The sequence below is a fragment of the Labeo rohita genome, chromosome 5 (assembly GCF_022985175.1).
Source record: "Labeo rohita strain BAU-BD-2019 chromosome 5, IGBB_LRoh.1.0, whole genome shotgun sequence".
Lineage (NCBI taxonomy): Eukaryota > Metazoa > Chordata > Actinopteri > Cypriniformes > Cyprinidae > Labeo > Labeo rohita.
The window spans coordinates 44,218,478-44,236,663 of record NC_066873.1 but is presented as its reverse complement, the minus strand read 5'-3'; the positions used below and the strand labels follow the sequence as shown (position 1 = coordinate 44,236,663).

At 32.6% G+C, this 18,186-nt stretch overlaps 1 protein-coding gene across 6 annotated transcripts in view; it reads right to left on the bottom strand.

The window, feature by feature from the left end:
- LOC127165238 (peripheral-type benzodiazepine receptor-associated protein 1) overlaps positions 1 to 6,375 on the bottom strand; it is a 122,571-nt gene extending 116,196 nt beyond the window's left edge. For all 6 annotated transcript variants that reach the window (XM_051109625.1, XM_051109626.1, XM_051109630.1 and 3 more), the window contains exons 1-3: positions 6,190 to 6,375; positions 5,848 to 5,892; positions 3,150 to 4,157 (exon numbers count right to left, since the gene is read on the bottom strand). In XM_051109625.1, coding sequence (XP_050965582.1) covers positions 3,150 to 4,058 — 909 coding nt within the window. In that variant the 5' untranslated portion in view covers positions 4,059 to 4,157; positions 5,848 to 5,892; positions 6,190 to 6,375. The remainder of the gene's footprint in view (positions 1 to 3,149; positions 4,158 to 5,847; positions 5,893 to 6,189) is intronic.
- Positions 6,376 to 18,186: the final 11,811 nt, after the last annotated feature.

Sequence of the window (18,186 nt, the reverse complement as noted above, 5' to 3'; positions counted from 1 at the left end):
AAGTTTTTAACTTATATTTAATGCAAAAACAAGCAGGTTTTAAAAAACCTTCATCAGAACTACTTTAAACTGAACAACACTGCTACAGAAGTATTGTTAGTTAACTAATAGTAAAATTATTAACTATAAACTATTATTCATTTTTGTCCATTGAAACAAGCTGAAGTAAAATGAAAAATGTACATAAATGAAATTTAGAACCGAAATAAAATAAGTACAATTACTAAAACTAAAATAAACGAAAGCCAATTAGAAATATTACATAAATTAAACAAAATTATGACACTCATTAAACAGACTGACAGGCTATTAGATGTCTTTCTGATTTGTATGACTATCCATGTGCAATCAGATGGTGATAAGTCTCTAGACCTGAAATGCACATATAATCATCATTACATAAGCTGAAAACAAATGCATTGAGCTAAATCATTGTTATGCAGTCTGTGAGTGAGGTAATCAAGCCAACTGAGATTTAGATTGAAAAAGAATTGGTGCTTTCATTGAACCCCATAATCCAGATCTTAAACATCATAAGAGCCATTACAAAACCGTTCACTGCATAAACACAACGCCAATGTCCGAAAGTCTAACTTTTTGCCACTATCCATTTTTCTCCAAGTATAGGGCACTGAAAACCTCAATTCTGAGGACCGAACAAACAATACAGTCCAGTCTGTGGTTTCACAGTGGCAGTGGACTGTTATTCTCTGTACTTTTGAATTATTCATAGCACCAGCAGACCACATTTGCTCACTCTCTCCAGTTTGCATTACAAAATAAAAAAAACAGAAATTTTTTACATTTGCACAGTGAGCTTTAAAACTATGTGCATGAGCAAAAGCAATAGTGACGTATGCCTTAGCAAAAAACTATTAAGCAAAAACAATGTGTCTCAAAAATGTCTGTTTCTTACTCTATTAAAAGAAATGAAAAAGCAATATTACAGACAAAGGACACATATTTTAGTCTGAAGCAAAGTTTGACATTAAGAATATCCTAATGATGGATTTCTTTCTTACAAACACGCAGCTTTTGTATTCTCAAGATGTTAACTGATGAACTGGAGTGGTGTGAATTACTTGTGTATTATTGTGACGTTTTTATCAGCTGTTTTGACTCTTATTCTGACAGCACCCATTCACTGCAATGGATCCATTGGTGAGCAAGTGATGGAATAACACATTTCTCCAAACCTGTTCTAACGAAAAAATAAACTCATCTACAGTTGAGGTCAAAAGTTTACATCCCCCTTTTAGAATCATTAAAAATGTTAATTATTTTACCAAAATAAGAGGGATCATACAAAATGCATGTTATTGTTTATTTAGTACTGACCTGAATAAGATATTTCACATAAAAGATGTATAGTCCACAAGAGAAAATGACAGTTGAATTTATAAAAATGACCCGGTTTAAAAATTTACATACACTTGATTCTTAATAAAGATTAAGTTAAGAATCAAGGGGATTCCTTCAGGTCCCACAAATTCTTTGGTTTTACAGCATTTTTGTGTATTTGAGCTCTTCCCAAAAATGACTGTATGATTTTGAGATTCATCTTTTCACACTGAGGACAACTGAGGGACTCATATGCAACTATTACAGAAGATTCAAACGCTCATTGATGCTCTAGAAAGAAAAACGATGCATTAAGAGCAGGGGGTGAAAACTTTTGAACAGAATGTTGATGTGTACATTTTTTTTTTTTTTTTTTTGCCTAAACATCATGTTTTTTTATTTAGCACTGCCCTTCAGAGGCTACAGAAGATACTTACATGTTTCCCAAAAGACAAAATAAGTTCAATTTACCCTGATCTTTAAATTCAAAAAGTTTTCACCCCTCGGCTCTTAATGCATGGTATTTCCTATTACATGCATTTTGTATGATCCCTTTTATTCTGGTAAAACATTTAACATTTTTAATGATTCTGAAAGGGGGGATGTAAACTTTTGACCTCATGTGTACATCTTGGATGACCTGGATGAGCACATATTTAGCAAATGTTCATTTTTAGGTGAACAATTCCTTCAAAGACCAAGGGGAATGTTACAGACTCCGGTAACTACAAAGTAACATGTTGGCAGCAATGCAGTGAAGATGACATTACTGTTTAGGGTGCGTTTCCTGCCTGACTGCATTCACAGTCACAATCGATCCCATTTAAAGAAGGTTAAAGACTCAGCAACTCTGCAGAAATGAGCCAAGGGATTCTTTTTTAAGAGGTGCCTTTCTACACTGATCTAATGCCAGATTCTGCAAGCAAGATCCAAACTGCACCAATAAAAGCTTATTCTGTTTGCAGTACGTGTAAGCTGATGAAAATCTGTGGACCATTCGAATGTTTATGGTCAGTAAGACTTTTTATTCAGCAATGATGCATTAAATAGACCAAAAGTGACAGTAAAGAGATGTATAATGTTACAAACAATTTCTATTCGCTGCTCTCTTTTAAACTTTCTATTCATCAAAGAATTGAAAAATAGCAACACAACTGTTTTCAACATTGATAATGATCAGAAATGTTTCTTGAGCAGCAAAGCAGCATATTAGAATGATTTCTGAAGGATCATGTGACACTAAAGACTGGAGTAATGACGCTAAAAATTCAGCATTGCATCACAAGAATAAATTACATTTTACAATATATTCACATAGAAAACAGTTATTTTAAATTGTTATAATATTTCACGATATTATTGATTTTACTATAGTTTAGATCAAATAAATGGATTCTTAGTGAGCAGAAGAGACTTATTTCAACATACCGACCTCAAACCTTTAAACAGTACTGTGTGTATATATGTATATATAAATATTTTGCAATAATTGGATATAGTATCCAACTTAAATTTCAAGCATGGTAATTGAACAACTCTAGTGTTCATCCTGAAACTAAGCAAGTAAAGCCAGAAACATCAACACAAGTAAGCAAACATATGAAAATAGTGGCTTTTCAATGCCTGATCTATAGGAACTGATGAGCTTAACTGAGAACAATGCAGAACATGCAAACCACCTTTTCACTGAGTAACGAATTATGCCATATTTCTAAACACAACAATGCATGAAATCCAGCTTGAGTACTTAGAAGAACATTCAGGGCAGCGCTAAAGATGGAAACAACATAAATTCATAAAGTTCTTACCAGATCATCCATATTGTCCTCTGAACATCTGGATGGTGAGCACTTCTCCAATCCTTCATCAGATGAACACGGCTCAGGTAAATCCTCAAGAAGATCTCTTTCCTCAGCTGGAGATGAGCTGAGAGGAGACGTTTCGTAGTCCTGCTTCTTTTTCTTCTTCATAGGCTGAGGAGATTCGCTTCGGGGCGTATGGGATAGCGAACGAGACCGGAACAGAGCGAGTTTTTCTGGGTGGTTCTGACCCTGTGTGAGCGGATGGACGCAACTCTTCGACCTTGGCCTGGATTGTTTCACGACACGGGACGTCCCGCTGTGGGCTTCCAGCAGGTGGCACAGGTAGTAGCTCTTCTCTAATTCCACTTCCTGTTGGAGACGCTGAAGGACAGCGACTTGCCGTCCATCTGCCTGAACAAGCAGCGTCTTTAAGAGCTCCTCAAGTTTGCGGTATGCCACCCCGTTGCCTTTGCATCCAAGTTTGAGATCTTTAATTGCAGATCTACCAGCGATCTCATCCGCTAGCTGACGATGCACTTCTTGGGTTTGCCTGAGCGTCAAGTTCTCGGTACGTTTCAACTCTTGACTCCGCCAGCGCAACAGACGCCGAACCTCCGCCGCACGCTCTCGGCCCAGAGCTTCCCGCTGCCTCAGCAGCTCCAGCGTCTTCTGCTGCTCGTGTCGGAAGGTCAGCTCCTTCAGCACTCGCTCACGCTCCTCACGCGCCTCCTCACGTTGCCTCCGCAGCTCCAGAGAGAAGCGCCGGTGGGCCTGCTGGTTGCGACTGCGCTCCACCTCTAAAGCCGCGCGGAGACGTTCGACGTCCCGCCACGGATCAGAGACAGAATCACGTTTGCAGCTGCACTTCTTGGAGGAGAGAATCGGAGGGTTATTGGCATCACAGTTTTCGCCCATGATGGCGTTAATGGTGGACACACAGAAGCAGCATGCAGATGGGATGAAAATGACGGCGTTATATAGCAGACAGCATGCACACACAATCCAACATGCCAACTGAAAAAAGTAGAAATGAAAGATAATCAGCATTGCGTCAGAAAGATTCAGAAAACTGTTATGCAGTGTTGGGTAAAGTTACTTTTAAAAGTAAAGCATTACAATATTGTGCTATTCGTTAAAAAAAAGTAACTAACTGCATTGTTCAGTTACTTTTTATGAAAAGTAAATCATTACTTTACTTTTGCATTACTCTTCGTCTAACTTATTTTAAAAAGTAACTCAATCTTGTGAATTTAAAAGTAATGCATTACTAGTTACTTGAAAAAGTAATCTGATTACTTGTAATGCATTACCCTCAACACTGCTGTTATGATCACATGCACCATCTTTACAAACAAACTCATACACAATGCAGTTAGTCACTGTAGAGCTCAGAAAATGTGCTGCATTCAAGTCAAGTCAGAAAGATTGTATTTACGCACATGAACTAGAATGATCATACGTTGTCTTTTTCCCGGTTGGGATTTAAACATTTTCAGCATTTTGGCTTTGTTTCCTATTGACGGTCTCTCTACAGTCCCCATACATTATATAAACATCTATTTGCATTGCCTTGACCATTCACTCTAGATCCCGCCTCTCACTCATCACGATTGGTCAATTACGTACAATGCCTGCTCACTATTGGTCAAACTACTTTTTAGTCATTACCTTACAATAGGAAGCCAAAACCCAGACATTTTGGGCAATTTAGAAATCCCAGCCAAAAAATATCCAGGAAAAATAGGATGTATGATCATCCTACATAAACGTCATCACAAACAATTACAAGTGGGAAACTCTGTTTGTGGCGTATCAGTGAGAAAATATGTCAGACACAATAGATGCAGCATCTGTAGTGATGGTAAATTTAATGCAATTATTCAAATTATGGATATTTTTCAGTTACAATAAAACTAGCTAAGTTGCATGTACAGAATAGGAAACTTCTGTACAGTTACGATAGAATACATTACAATCCAATTTACAGCACCTTCATAAATTGAATTTAAAAAAAAATCTGAATTTTATACAAAAATTTTAAATTATTCAAATTACAGCAGCTTCATAAATTAAAAACATAAAAGCAAAATAAAATTAAAATGTATAAAATAATTAAAATATTGATATACAAAAAAATCATAGTATTTTTTCATAAATTGCATAAAACATACAAGAGTTTTTTTTTTTTTTTTTTTTGTAGAAAAACTACATCCCTATCTTCACCAAAATGATGGGTCCTGATGTTGTAATTACAACTTCCCAACTCCTAAATGCAAACTTTCCAGAATAATGCACCAATCCTGCTCTTGTTTAAACAAGCACAACTAAATGACGCTAAATAAACAATAAAAACTGGTTGACAGTCAAAAGTGTAGAAACACCCACTCTGTTATAACTCATTTTAAAGATCCTGAATTATAATTATAGTCTATAGAACAATGTAAATGGAAACATGGGAATGATGATCAAAACGTGATGCAGATGACAACAATTTATACAAACATTATTAGCAGTAAAATGTGTTTTGTTTACAAAAATTTAAGAATAGCGTTTATATCAAGTGTGTCAAATCTTTTGACTGGTTAAAAGTGACAGTAAAACTTTTATGTCAAAAAGGCATATTCCAAGACAGCTGCCAACTTATTTCCTTTTACACACAGAATAATGTTAAACATGAGACTGTGACATGCATGCTGGATCTCACCTATGTATCACAGAAAACACCCAAACCTCTCCGTCAGTCAGAAATCTGCAGAGAAAACGCGGTAAATGTTATTGGTTTGATTGTTTACGACACACAACACAATGCCACAGATACAATGAAACACAATGATACAGTAGCACACAGTCACGATGATACAAAGACACAAACTCGATGATACAATGATACAAAGCGCGATGATACGCAACGATACAATGTATCGTATGTCCCTAAAAGAAAAACATTAAAGCGTCATACTGCAGTAAAAGTCTCCTCTCAGATGCGTGTCAATATCTCCAGAGACTTCAATGAGAGAATAAACGAGCGGCATATAAACACACTGACCTTCCTCCTTACGAAAACTTCAAGATGCGTTTCATATATTCCTCCTGTTCCACTGGAAACCTCCGAAAGACGCATTTAAACTCGCATTAATCCTCTAGAAACCGCGTCAGCGCGATATTCTCCGCTGTTCGCTCGTGTCGATGTAAACGCGTCTTAAGCACCAGTTGCTTCAGTGCACGACATCAATGTCCGGCTGCGTCTCTGGACATCACAGATTCAATGAGGACACAGCGACCGCTGCTGGACACCCGGCGACAGTACAGCACTCATTTACGTTCTTAGCTTTTTATTCACATGAGTGATTATTTAATCATTTTTGGAGACCTTTTCTGTATCCCATATATTTTGTTAATTCTATTTTGAATGGAATAATAACAGTAGCTTTAAATATTTTATAGTTATTTAGTGTAACTTTCCTAATTTTTAAAAGTGTTGAAAGGTGAGACTTCCTCTGTGTTTGGCTTGTTCTACACATTAACCTTGTAATCTATAATAATTATATATTAAAATATTCCAAATTATATTCTAAAATATAATGCTTTGCCCGGTTTCCTAATATATTACCTTTTAATTCATAATAAACATATATAAAATAATATAATATATATAAAAACACAAACAAAAAAGATTTTTTTGTGGCTCATTCACAACACTGACCTATAAATCTATAATAAATATATATTTTAAAAGTATTTAAATCAGGAATTTTCTGACCTTTTAATGATAAATATATATTTTTAAAAATGTAAAAATAATGATAAATAAAAAATCAGATTGTTGCACTTTTTCCTTAATATTTTAAATTACTTTGATCACCAGAATTTATCTATTTTTCGGGCCTGTTCTCCACAGACTTTTTAATCTATAATGAAATCTTGGTGAGATAAATGATATCTTACATATCTTAAAAAAGTCTTATTGTTTATTGTAAATTTATTGTTGAATATGATTAGAATGATTACTTTTGATTACTTACTTTATTATTATTATGTCCATTTTGTATTTAAAGTTTTGGATTATAATTATATTGTTATTGTTGTGAGAGTATGTTCTATATTTATATAACAGAAACAATGTTCTTAAGAATGATCAATAAATAATTAAATATTTATTCTCATTATTACCATAATTATCAGAAAAAATACTTCAAATTAGACCATATTTATTAATATGTATTTACACCATTATCCATAATTATCACAAACGAAACTTCTAATTGGACAATATTTATTTACAAACATTAATATTTCTAATTAGACAAAATGTATTCATATTTATTCTCATCATTATCCATAATAATCAAAATAAACACTCTTAATCAGACCATATTTATTCTTATCTTTACCATAATTATTAGAATAATACTTCTATTATTCACATAATATTTATTCACATCATCAAAATAAATGTTTAGAGTCAGATAATATTTAATAATATTTATTCTCTTTATTATCCAGAATTATCAGCATAAATGCTCCTAATAGGTCAATATTTATTAATAGTTATCTAAATAAATACTGTTAGTCAGATTATATTTGCTAATATTTATTTTCATTATTATCCATAATTATAAGAATGACTCCTCCAAATCATATGTATTAACAATGTTCATTCTCATTATTATCAAAATTATAACTTAGATTTATAAATAGTACTTATTCTCATTATTTTTATTATATTCTATTAAAATAAAACAGTCATTTGTCACAAGCCTCCTTTAAAGAAGACAATTCTTTGATGGCTTTTAGGACGAGAAATGAACTTTGTATCATTAGACTCATATTTATGTTTTTAGTTACTGATGTTGCATTAGGCTCATCAGATCAGTTTATATATTTCTGCCATATTACAGCTCTAGGTCATATTATAGTCATATATATATCATATTATATATATTTCCAAAAGTTAAAAAAAGATTTACAAGAATAACACTGGACACTATTTCTTCAGCAGAACACTTTACCATCTCACATAGCTGACTGCATATACTTATACTGTATATATTTGTGTTGTTTTGATACTTCATTCTCAATCATTAAACCCAGAAGCTACAACATGATCCTTGTTGGCAAACTGGAGCAACAGCACCTTCAGAAATCGCTATTACTTCATTCATCGAGTCTAACAAAACCTTATGCCGGATGATCCTGCAGCTTCAGGCTGTGATCTCACATATGCGTCTTCATTCCAGGACACTTGAGTCAGTTCCTTTCTAATCTGCTTCTTTATTTGCGTGAACCACCCAGAGAGAGTCTGACACGACAGAAACAAGCATCAGCTCATCGTGCATCTGCTGCACTTTAATATCACTACTGCATTTGATACGCCCTGAAATACAAACATACAATATCATATTTAAGTTTGAGACAACAATAGGATATTGGCCTATATTTAAAAATACATATATTAAGTGATACAGTATGTATTATTATATCGATATACATTTCATGCAGAGGTTTGCTACATGACTTCATTATATTGCACGTTTGATTTGGTTCGTAATTTTTGTTAACAGTTAAACAAGAAAGCATTGTTAAAAATCACATTTGGTTGATTCATTAAACTGGAGACAGACGGTCAAACACAAAGCATTCTGGGACACAGTGTCATATTCTGCACATTTTCCCATAGTGGGACAGTATATAGTACATATAGGAATAGTATGCATGCTATTCTGAACGTAATCACAGCTACAAATGAGTAGAAACCTCTATAAATTTAGTAAAAAAAAAAAAAAAAAGTTCAAACACATTGTATTAGACTACAGTTACAGCAAAATATTTTATTTTGATGATTATTGAAAATAATCAAGAAGAGAATGAACATTATTAAGTATTTTTAAGTGTTTTTTTTTTCAAAAATAATGTGTAATAATTCAAAAAATAATAATGAATGTAATCTGATTTAAGTATTTATTCTGATAATTATGGATAATGAGAAAAAACATTATTTCTAAATATTATTTGAGAAGTAGTATTTATTCTAATAATTATAGATAATTATATACACATTATATACACATTATATACAGATATTATTTACACATTTTTATCTTATTGGACATATTTATTCCAAAAATTATGTATAATACTGAGAATAAACAATAATAAATTTCATGTTAAGTATTTATTATAATAATTACAAATAATAATGAAAATAAAAATATTTATTACATCTGATTTTATTTCAATAATTATGTATAATAACGAGAATAAACATTATTAAATATAATTTGATATGAAGTATTTATTCTAAACATTTTAAATAACAATAAGAAAAAACATTATTTGTAAAGATTAACTGATTTGAAGAATACATTCCAATGATTATGGATAATAGAATCAATATTATTAATAAATATTATCTGACTGGAAGTATTGATTTTGGTAATTATGAATAATAATAAGTATTAATAAATACAGTCTAATTATAAGTATTTATTCTAACAATTATGGATAATAATGAGAATAAATTAATATTATGCGATTAGAATAATTGTGTGTATACACAATACAGAACATACTCTAACATCTCTTCTAACAATAATACAAATATTTTAAGAAAATTAAAATATATAATTCATGGTTCTCAGACATTTAATATCAAATTCAAACCAGCATATTGTCATGACTCTGTTCAATGGAGGAACCACCAAAGGTCCTCTAAACAGGGCTTTTACCTCTTAAATGAGGTAAATATCACTGCAATGCTTCCCTATAGATATAAAATTGTGTCACTTCTGTGAAAGCAACTTCATAACCCATTTAACACAAACACAACCCATATTTGAAGGACAAAAGTGTCAAATGTCAGCGTGGTAGGATGTTGGATTGGAACATGTGTTAGCATTATGATATGTGTAACACTGTTATATAACCCATATGAACACAGTGAGAAACTCACACAAGCTCACTGTGACCTTTAAATGCAGGAGAAGGCTTTAGAGTTGAGATTTAAGACTCTACAGGCATGAATTAGTAAAATGAATGCATAGAAAAATAGTCATGTTACATTTCCGTGTTCATTCTGCCAGTTTAGACCAGATGAACGTGATTTTCATTAACGTGCATCTTCTAACATGCATCTGAATGTGAGGTGTGAGAGAGATCTGTATGAGAACATAATGACGGAAAGCTATACTGTCACCCTGAAGCGATGTTCCCACAACCTAAATTTACGCTAAACAACAGACACAACTAACCAGTGAAAACCCTGAACAAGAGCAGCATATAAGTTCTGAACTATTTACAACAGCTTTTGCGTGAAAAAGGTATTTAGTGTCTGAGAAAACAAGCCTAAACAATACGCGCACAATGAATCTGTCCGAGTTCATGTAGTCAGATCATTTTCACATAGCGAAATAATACATTTTTTAATCCTGCACAGTATAAAATAACAAACTATTTGGCTGAAATGTATTTTTATAAATACTGGAGGAGCATATATTATAATTGGCACTGCACTGGACAAATTTCACAAATAATTACAAATAAGTAACACTTATTTTCATGTAAAACATACTCTTATAATCTTTATTTATTCAAGTCCAAAAAAATAAATATTTTTTAAAATGTTTATGTGGAAGTCAAAGTGACAAAGAACCACAATAAGACATGAATATGAATTATAATAAAGTCAATATTGATTTTATTTTAACTTTAAACTCCAGCTATTTGGATCGGCTCTCAATATTTTTCTGTATTCACATTTTTAATATGTTAAAAACAGATTTTAAACTGCAATTCAAACATTTGTTCAACTATAATTCATTTGAAAACTTTAATTTAAAATATAGACACATCATAAAAAAAAACAACTTGCAAAATGTTCCTATATCAAATTTTCAGTTTCAGACTTTTGAGTTTATTTTATGTGAAGTGAACAACAAAATTCTAAATATGTTACTAACAAAAGTTATTTTGTTGACCTTACCTAGATACTCAAGCATTTTTCTGAAACTTGTCCAAAAATGTTCCCAACTTTCCTAATTAAGTCATTTGAACGAACTATTTCCTGCTAAACAATGTTGTACAGTACATGTATTACGGGGCCACTGCTGACTTAATTTTTAATTACTCATTGGATGAACAAAAGTGTTTAAGTTGTCAGACCTTGAATTGGAGAGAATTACTGAGTTAAATCAAATGAAGTGTAATAGGTTCCCTTATTTTTCAGGTTAGGGCAAGCTTTTTACAGTGACATTCTCTGTATTACCTTTGTGATTTGTGAATCAGCTGTGTGTCTGTTTCCTACTTCGTTTTGTCTTGTTTTTATGTAACCTACTTTCTGGCAGCCGAAGCATCTGGTGAAAACAGGTTGGCAGACAGCGAGAGCCAATGAGGTCCTGTAGAGCGGCCAGAGACACTTCAGGTTTCTGTAAGAAACAATATGACACTGCTGTCTCCTCCCAACAACCGGCAACTCTGCCCAGCAGGATTATGGGAAAGGAAGTACACCAATTGGTAACTTGGAGAAGAATCAAACACAAACTGTACCTTATAAGTTCACTGTAAAAAAAAAAAAAAAAGGCACCTGAATTTTAGTGTAAAAAACCCTAACCCTAACTCAAATAAAAAAAATATCGATATTAAGGTGTTTTTTATTTACCAGTGATTTTATTTAACCAAAAATAACGCGTACAATATGCACTTAATTAGACGTATAACCTATGTTAGCGCATAACTGCAAGATAGAAATATTTTCCTGCTCATCTGAACACATGCAAATGTTGCAAGACAGAACCAATCAATCACAGAGAGCTTTCTCTCACTTCAGACAGGGCAAAAGCATCATAAGAAAGCATTGATGCTTTTGGGAATGGCAGCCCAGAACAATGCTTATCAGAGGACAGAAAAAAAAACAAAAAAAACAAACATGTTTGATTTATTTCACAATAAACAAACTGAAATTGTAGCCTACATCATTTGTGCAATTACATTTATTTAAATTAATGTTTAAAGTTAACTGATCATGTTCTATTTTGTAGTAATGTTAATATAAATCATAGAGTGGCAGAATAAAAAGGTTGCATTTTATGTGTGCAATAGCCCGTCACTGGCAGCCTCTTATGAAAGTATTTTAACTATTTTGTAGTTACCACTACAGTCAACATATTTTAACCATGTGTAAAAAAAACATAACTCAAATATAATTATGTTGCAATTAAGGCATATTAAATGTTAAAATGCATTTCATATATAAAGTGTAAGGGGTTTCATTACATATTTTTCTCTTAGCAATTTAATAAATGCAATAATTTAAAAGTTAAGTTTAGAAGTATCGTATCTGTATCTATCGATATCAATGATACTGGCCTTAAAAGTATCAGTATCAGAAACAAAATAAGTGGTATCGCCTATCCCAACCATAACCAATCAAAATCAGCTTTTAAATATTAACGGATATAGAAGGTGCACAGTGTCATTTACACAAACACTAAACACCATCATGGTAACACACACTGAAATAATGAAACTGAAATAATGCAATAAACATTCATTTAACAACATTAGATGTAACATACAACCCTAATGTACAAAACTGATAAGAAAACTAACAAACAAAACAAAAAAAGTTATTTCAACCAAAAAAAAACAAAAAAAACATCGAATTTGAAATGTAAGACAGGGAATTCTGGGAATGTCAATTTACGGTTATTCTCTGTAAATTATACATTATTTTTCGTTTCTGATAACAGTATACTAGCATAAAATTACATGCAATATCCAATACAGTTTTATATATAGTAGGGGAACTTTTAACATTTTTTTTTAACATAACACTTCTAGCATTTTAACAGTCTTTTACCATTAAAAGCTAAATTCTTCAATAGGTGACGCACAAGTAAACAAAAACACTCATCTACCTGAACGGGGGGAATGCTAAAATCTCAAAAACTGCTTCCCACATGCACTCACATTTAAATAAAATATGTCAAAACAGCAGGAGAATTGGGCTCAAACTGTCCCATAAATGTTGTTTCTGCTCAAATAGCATAAAATGACACTAACTTATATTTCAGGGTGGACCTGCCAATATGCATGGGCAGACCTAAGTATACATTACCACAATGTTATATGGCAGAAACAGTAAGAGTATGCTAGTATTTCATACAATATTACATGTGCCTTAGGTTTGTCGGAACGACAGCAAACTACTGGAGATGGCAAAAAGACACCTAGAGACACCTGCGATTTTAGTTTAAAAAAAAAAACACACAAAAACATTTTTATCGATGATAACTTATGGAGAGAATTAGCGCTGGTACTAAACAAGGATGAAAGTTTCTAGCTCACATGTGTTGAGCGCCTGTGTGTGTTCACACACGCTATCCAATAGATGCGCCAAAGGTTTGTGCCAAAACTGAAGAAGATGTTGGGCTCTGAATTTGAAGAAAAAAAGATTATTTGATTTTGGCGGAATCAGATGAGAAATGTTTCATTCTGAGATCTCAAAACACAAGTCTTATTTTCTCTCATGACTTTCAAAGGGAAACTACTAAGATTTAAGACATTAAGATCTCATGCTGATTTTTTTCTTCTTTCCAGTAGCCAAATGATTTTATGTTATTGTTTGTTAAAGAAATGTTATTCTGTTTCTTCAGCAGTGACCTCTACTGACACTACAAAAGCAGGCAGGAGCCCAAAGCGACTGGATTATCCTGATGAAAGAGTCTCAGCCGTATTTTGACTCGGCCTGTCATTTGACGGACGCTACAGACCACGGGTCTGAAAGTCTCAAACACCCCAGACAAAAGCCACCCCACTCAGGAGGGATTAGCCTGCTGGGAGGTTATTACGAATCAGCCTGCAGAGGAATCATCTACTGAGCAGAACATATCGTGTGTGTGAGATCTGTAGGCATCTAGATGTCTGAGTTCAGTGTATCTCTCAGAGAGTCTGGATAACACTGCAGCTTCTTCAGACCAAGAACTGCCTATTTTGACAGAAAGAGACTGTCTGACTGACATATAAAGCAGCCAATCACAGTTTTTGTTTTGCTTTATGCACTATTTGGGTCAGATATCTATGGAAGCTGGTTTCTGCCACAGGATAATGAAAGAAAAACATAATTGTGACTTTTTATCCCACAGTTCAGACATTCTGACTTTATAAAGTCCTCTATAAAGTTATGGGGGAAATAAATCCAAATTGTGAGATAAAAATATGAATATAAATGCAGAATTGGCAAACATAAACAAAAAATTAGGAGAAAAAAGTCAGAATTACTGTTTTTATTTTGTGGTGGAAAAAACAAACAAACAAAAATAAACAAAACTGTGAGATGTAAACTTAGAATTGCGAGGAAAAAAAATATCTGAGTTTTTAGTTTTCCTCAAAAGTCTGAATTGTGATATAAACTCAGAATTGTGAGAGAAATGTCTGGATTTGGTAATAAAAATTCACAATTACCTTTTTATTTTCTTTTGTGGTGGAAACGATGTAAAACATTAAAATGTGTCCGAATTCTCAAAAAAAAAAATAAATAAATAAATACATTTATTAATTAATTTGAAATTAATTTTGTAAATAAAACATTAAACACAAGATTCCTTGGGTATGATTTACAAAATATATTTGTCTTTCTACTTCAAACTTCACCATTAATTCCATATCTTTGTAATTACTGGTGAAATTTACTACCAATTACTGAAGGAAAAGTGTTTTAAAGTAAATTCTACACAATTTGTTTTTTTTTTTTTTTTTTTTTTTTTTAACTATTTATTAGCTTTTTTCCTTATATTCAAACCTTACAACACATACACATTCACTTACATACCATTGTCCAACAAACTCCTTGATTCCTTGATATCTGGAATCAAGGAATATCCCTGAATATCACACTAGTTCCTGCATTACATATTGTATTAACTTTCCTTTTGTGTGATTTTCGGATATTTTGTTTGTTTTGTTTTGTAAACGCCTAAATGAGCAATTTCTGGTAAGTGCATCATTTTACTTCCTTAACAGTTCCTGGATTACGGAACTTCTGTATTAAATAATAATTCGTCCGTGTTCCTTATTTCAGAGTCCTCAAATTACATGACCACACAGGTAAAAACAAACAAACAAAAAGATCAAAATAATGGATTTAATGGTCCGAATCAGGAGAGAAATCTGCACAGATCAAGTCCAAAACAGCAATTAACAAATATGTGGCTGGATTTTGATGTGAAAGACAACATCAGATGGACTTTTTTATGTTATTATGGACTCATATTTTGGCCAGAACCAATGGTTTGATGTTAAAAGCACCTTAATGATGAATTTGTTTGTTACAAACATGGCATGCAGATTTTCTCAAGATGTTAACTGGTGGACTGGAGTGATTTGGATTAGTTGTGGAATATTGTAATATTTTTATCATTCTGACGGCACCCACTCACTGCAGACAATCTACTGGTGTGCAAGTGACGGAATGACACATTTCTCCAAATCTGATGATGAAACAAACTCATCTACATCTTGGATGGCCTGAGGGTGGGTAGATTTTCAGCAAATTCTCATTTTTGGGAGAACTACAGCTTATTAAACTATTTAAATAATCATATTTAATTTAAATTCCATAGAATCCCATACATCTTTTAACTGTGAACAACAATGAAATTTAATCAGTTAAAAATTCTGAACATAGTTTATATATAGCTAGATGTATAACAAGCAGATTTTATTAATTAAAAATAAACAAGGTATATACAATACACAATAACTATAATTTATTTACTATTACATAAATCTCATTCTTGTTTTCTTTATGCATGATTGACAATTATAAATCACATTAAGTTTATTAGTTTATGTTAAAACTGTGTATTATAAATGAATGGAATGTGTCTTTTAATGAATAATCTTACATATTGGGCCTTTTTTTTCTTTACACTAACATTTTGTCTAAAATCCTCCTTCACTCCTGTGACTTAAATAAATATTTTAAAAAGACAATTTTTTATATTGCAGACCTCTAATTTGGTGTCGACACCTAAACTACCGCTTAAAAGTTTGGGATCAGTAAGACGTGTAATGTTTTTTAAAGAGGTTTCTTGTGCTCATTTATTTAGTAAAAAATACAGAAATATTGCAAAATGTTATTAGAATATAAAATAATGTTTTTTATTTTAATATACTTTAAAATATAATTTCTTCCTGTGATGCAAAGCTGAATTTTCATCAGCTGTTACTCCAGTCTTAAGTGTCACTTGATCCTTCAGAAATCATTCTAATATGCTGATTTATTATTAGAATTATCAGTGTTGGAAAAGTTGTGCTGCCAAATATTTTTTGGAACCTGTGATTCTTTTTTTCAGGATTCTTTGATGAATAAGTTAAAAAGAACAGCATTTATTCAAAATATAATTTTTTTAACAATGTAAATCTATGCTAATCACTTTTTATTAATTTAACACATCATTGGTGAATTAAAGTATTAATTTATTTCATAAAAAGAAAGAATAAAAATTTACTGACCCCAATCTTTTGAATAGTAGCGTATATTATTAAAAAACCTTTCTATTTTAAATAAATCCTGAAAAAAGTATCACAGGTTCCAAAAAAATATTAAGTAGCACAACTGTTTCCAACATTGATAATAAATTAGCATATTAAAATGATTTCTGAAGGATCATGTGACACTGAAGACTGGAGTAATGATTCTGAAATTTCAACTTTAATTACTGGATTTTTCTCCATATAAAACGCTATCAAACGCTGTTTACAACAAAAAGGTACAACGATGTCCTCTTCTCAAGTTGTAGGAGAAAATAAGAAGAGTTTTCGCCATACTCAGAACACAGACAATGAACTTAAGACATGATTCATAGTAGTGATGGGAAGTTTGGATCATTTTACCGACTCGGACCTTTGAGTCTCGTTCAGCAAAATTAATGAATCTTTTTGAGTCATTTAGTTCATTTTAGCAAAATATAATTAAAATGTTACGTGTTACTTCTCTAACACATCTACTGCTTACACAAACCTTGATCACACTACAAACAAGACACAACTATAATGCTATAAGAAACAGAAAAGATTCATTCATTGTTTACCTGGGTCTTTAGTCTATGATTAGCTCACCTCACCTCTTATCTGACAAGTTTTCGAACAACTCGAAAAACCCAAAGACTCGAAACAGGTGAACTAATTCCAGTACAGAACCTAACAGGATGTTGTGCATGCGCGACTGAACGAATCACTCCCCGAGACAACTCGTTCTTCACGAGTCACATTGATGATGCATTCAAAATGAAAGAATTGTTCAAGAATGACCCATCACTAATTTGTAGCATCGTGGACGTGCATCTCAGAGCCTGTGCTACACGAGCTTTTATGTTTAAAAAGTACACAAATTTTTATTTTAAAAAAAAAAAAAATGACTGATCGTTTTGCTAGTTAAGACCTTTCTTCCTCAGCTGGGATCATTTAGAGCCCTTTGAAGCTGCATTTAAACTACATTTTGGAAGTTCAAAATCGGGGCACCAATCAAGTCCATTATATGGAGAAAAATCCTGAAATATTTTCCTCAAAAACCATAATTTCTTTACGACTGAAGACAGAAAGACATGAACATCTTGGATGACAAGGGGGTGAGTAAATTATTAGTAAATGGTTGTTCTGGAAGTGGACTTCTCCTTTAACATCTTGGATTTTTAAAAATACTTGGCTCATAATGTTGTGGAACAGAGCCAGAAAATTACAAATAAAATAGAACCTGTAGGATTTGGTCTATTATGGGTTTGTATAGATTGAAATGGCAATGGGTCAAAGGCTGATTGGGGTAAAACGTTTCACAAACACACATGGGCGGTAATGATTATGGAAGCTGTCCAAACTTTAGCACGATCAAAGCGACTGAACTGGGTGCGGCCGAACACTATTGATCCAGCAGAGGAGCAGGACTGGTCTGATGGCCAGAACGTTGAAGCCTGAAAATAAAGATGTAAAATCTGGTTTTATATGCATAATGTGAACGCTAGGCAGTAATTATGCAAAAGCACACACTTGC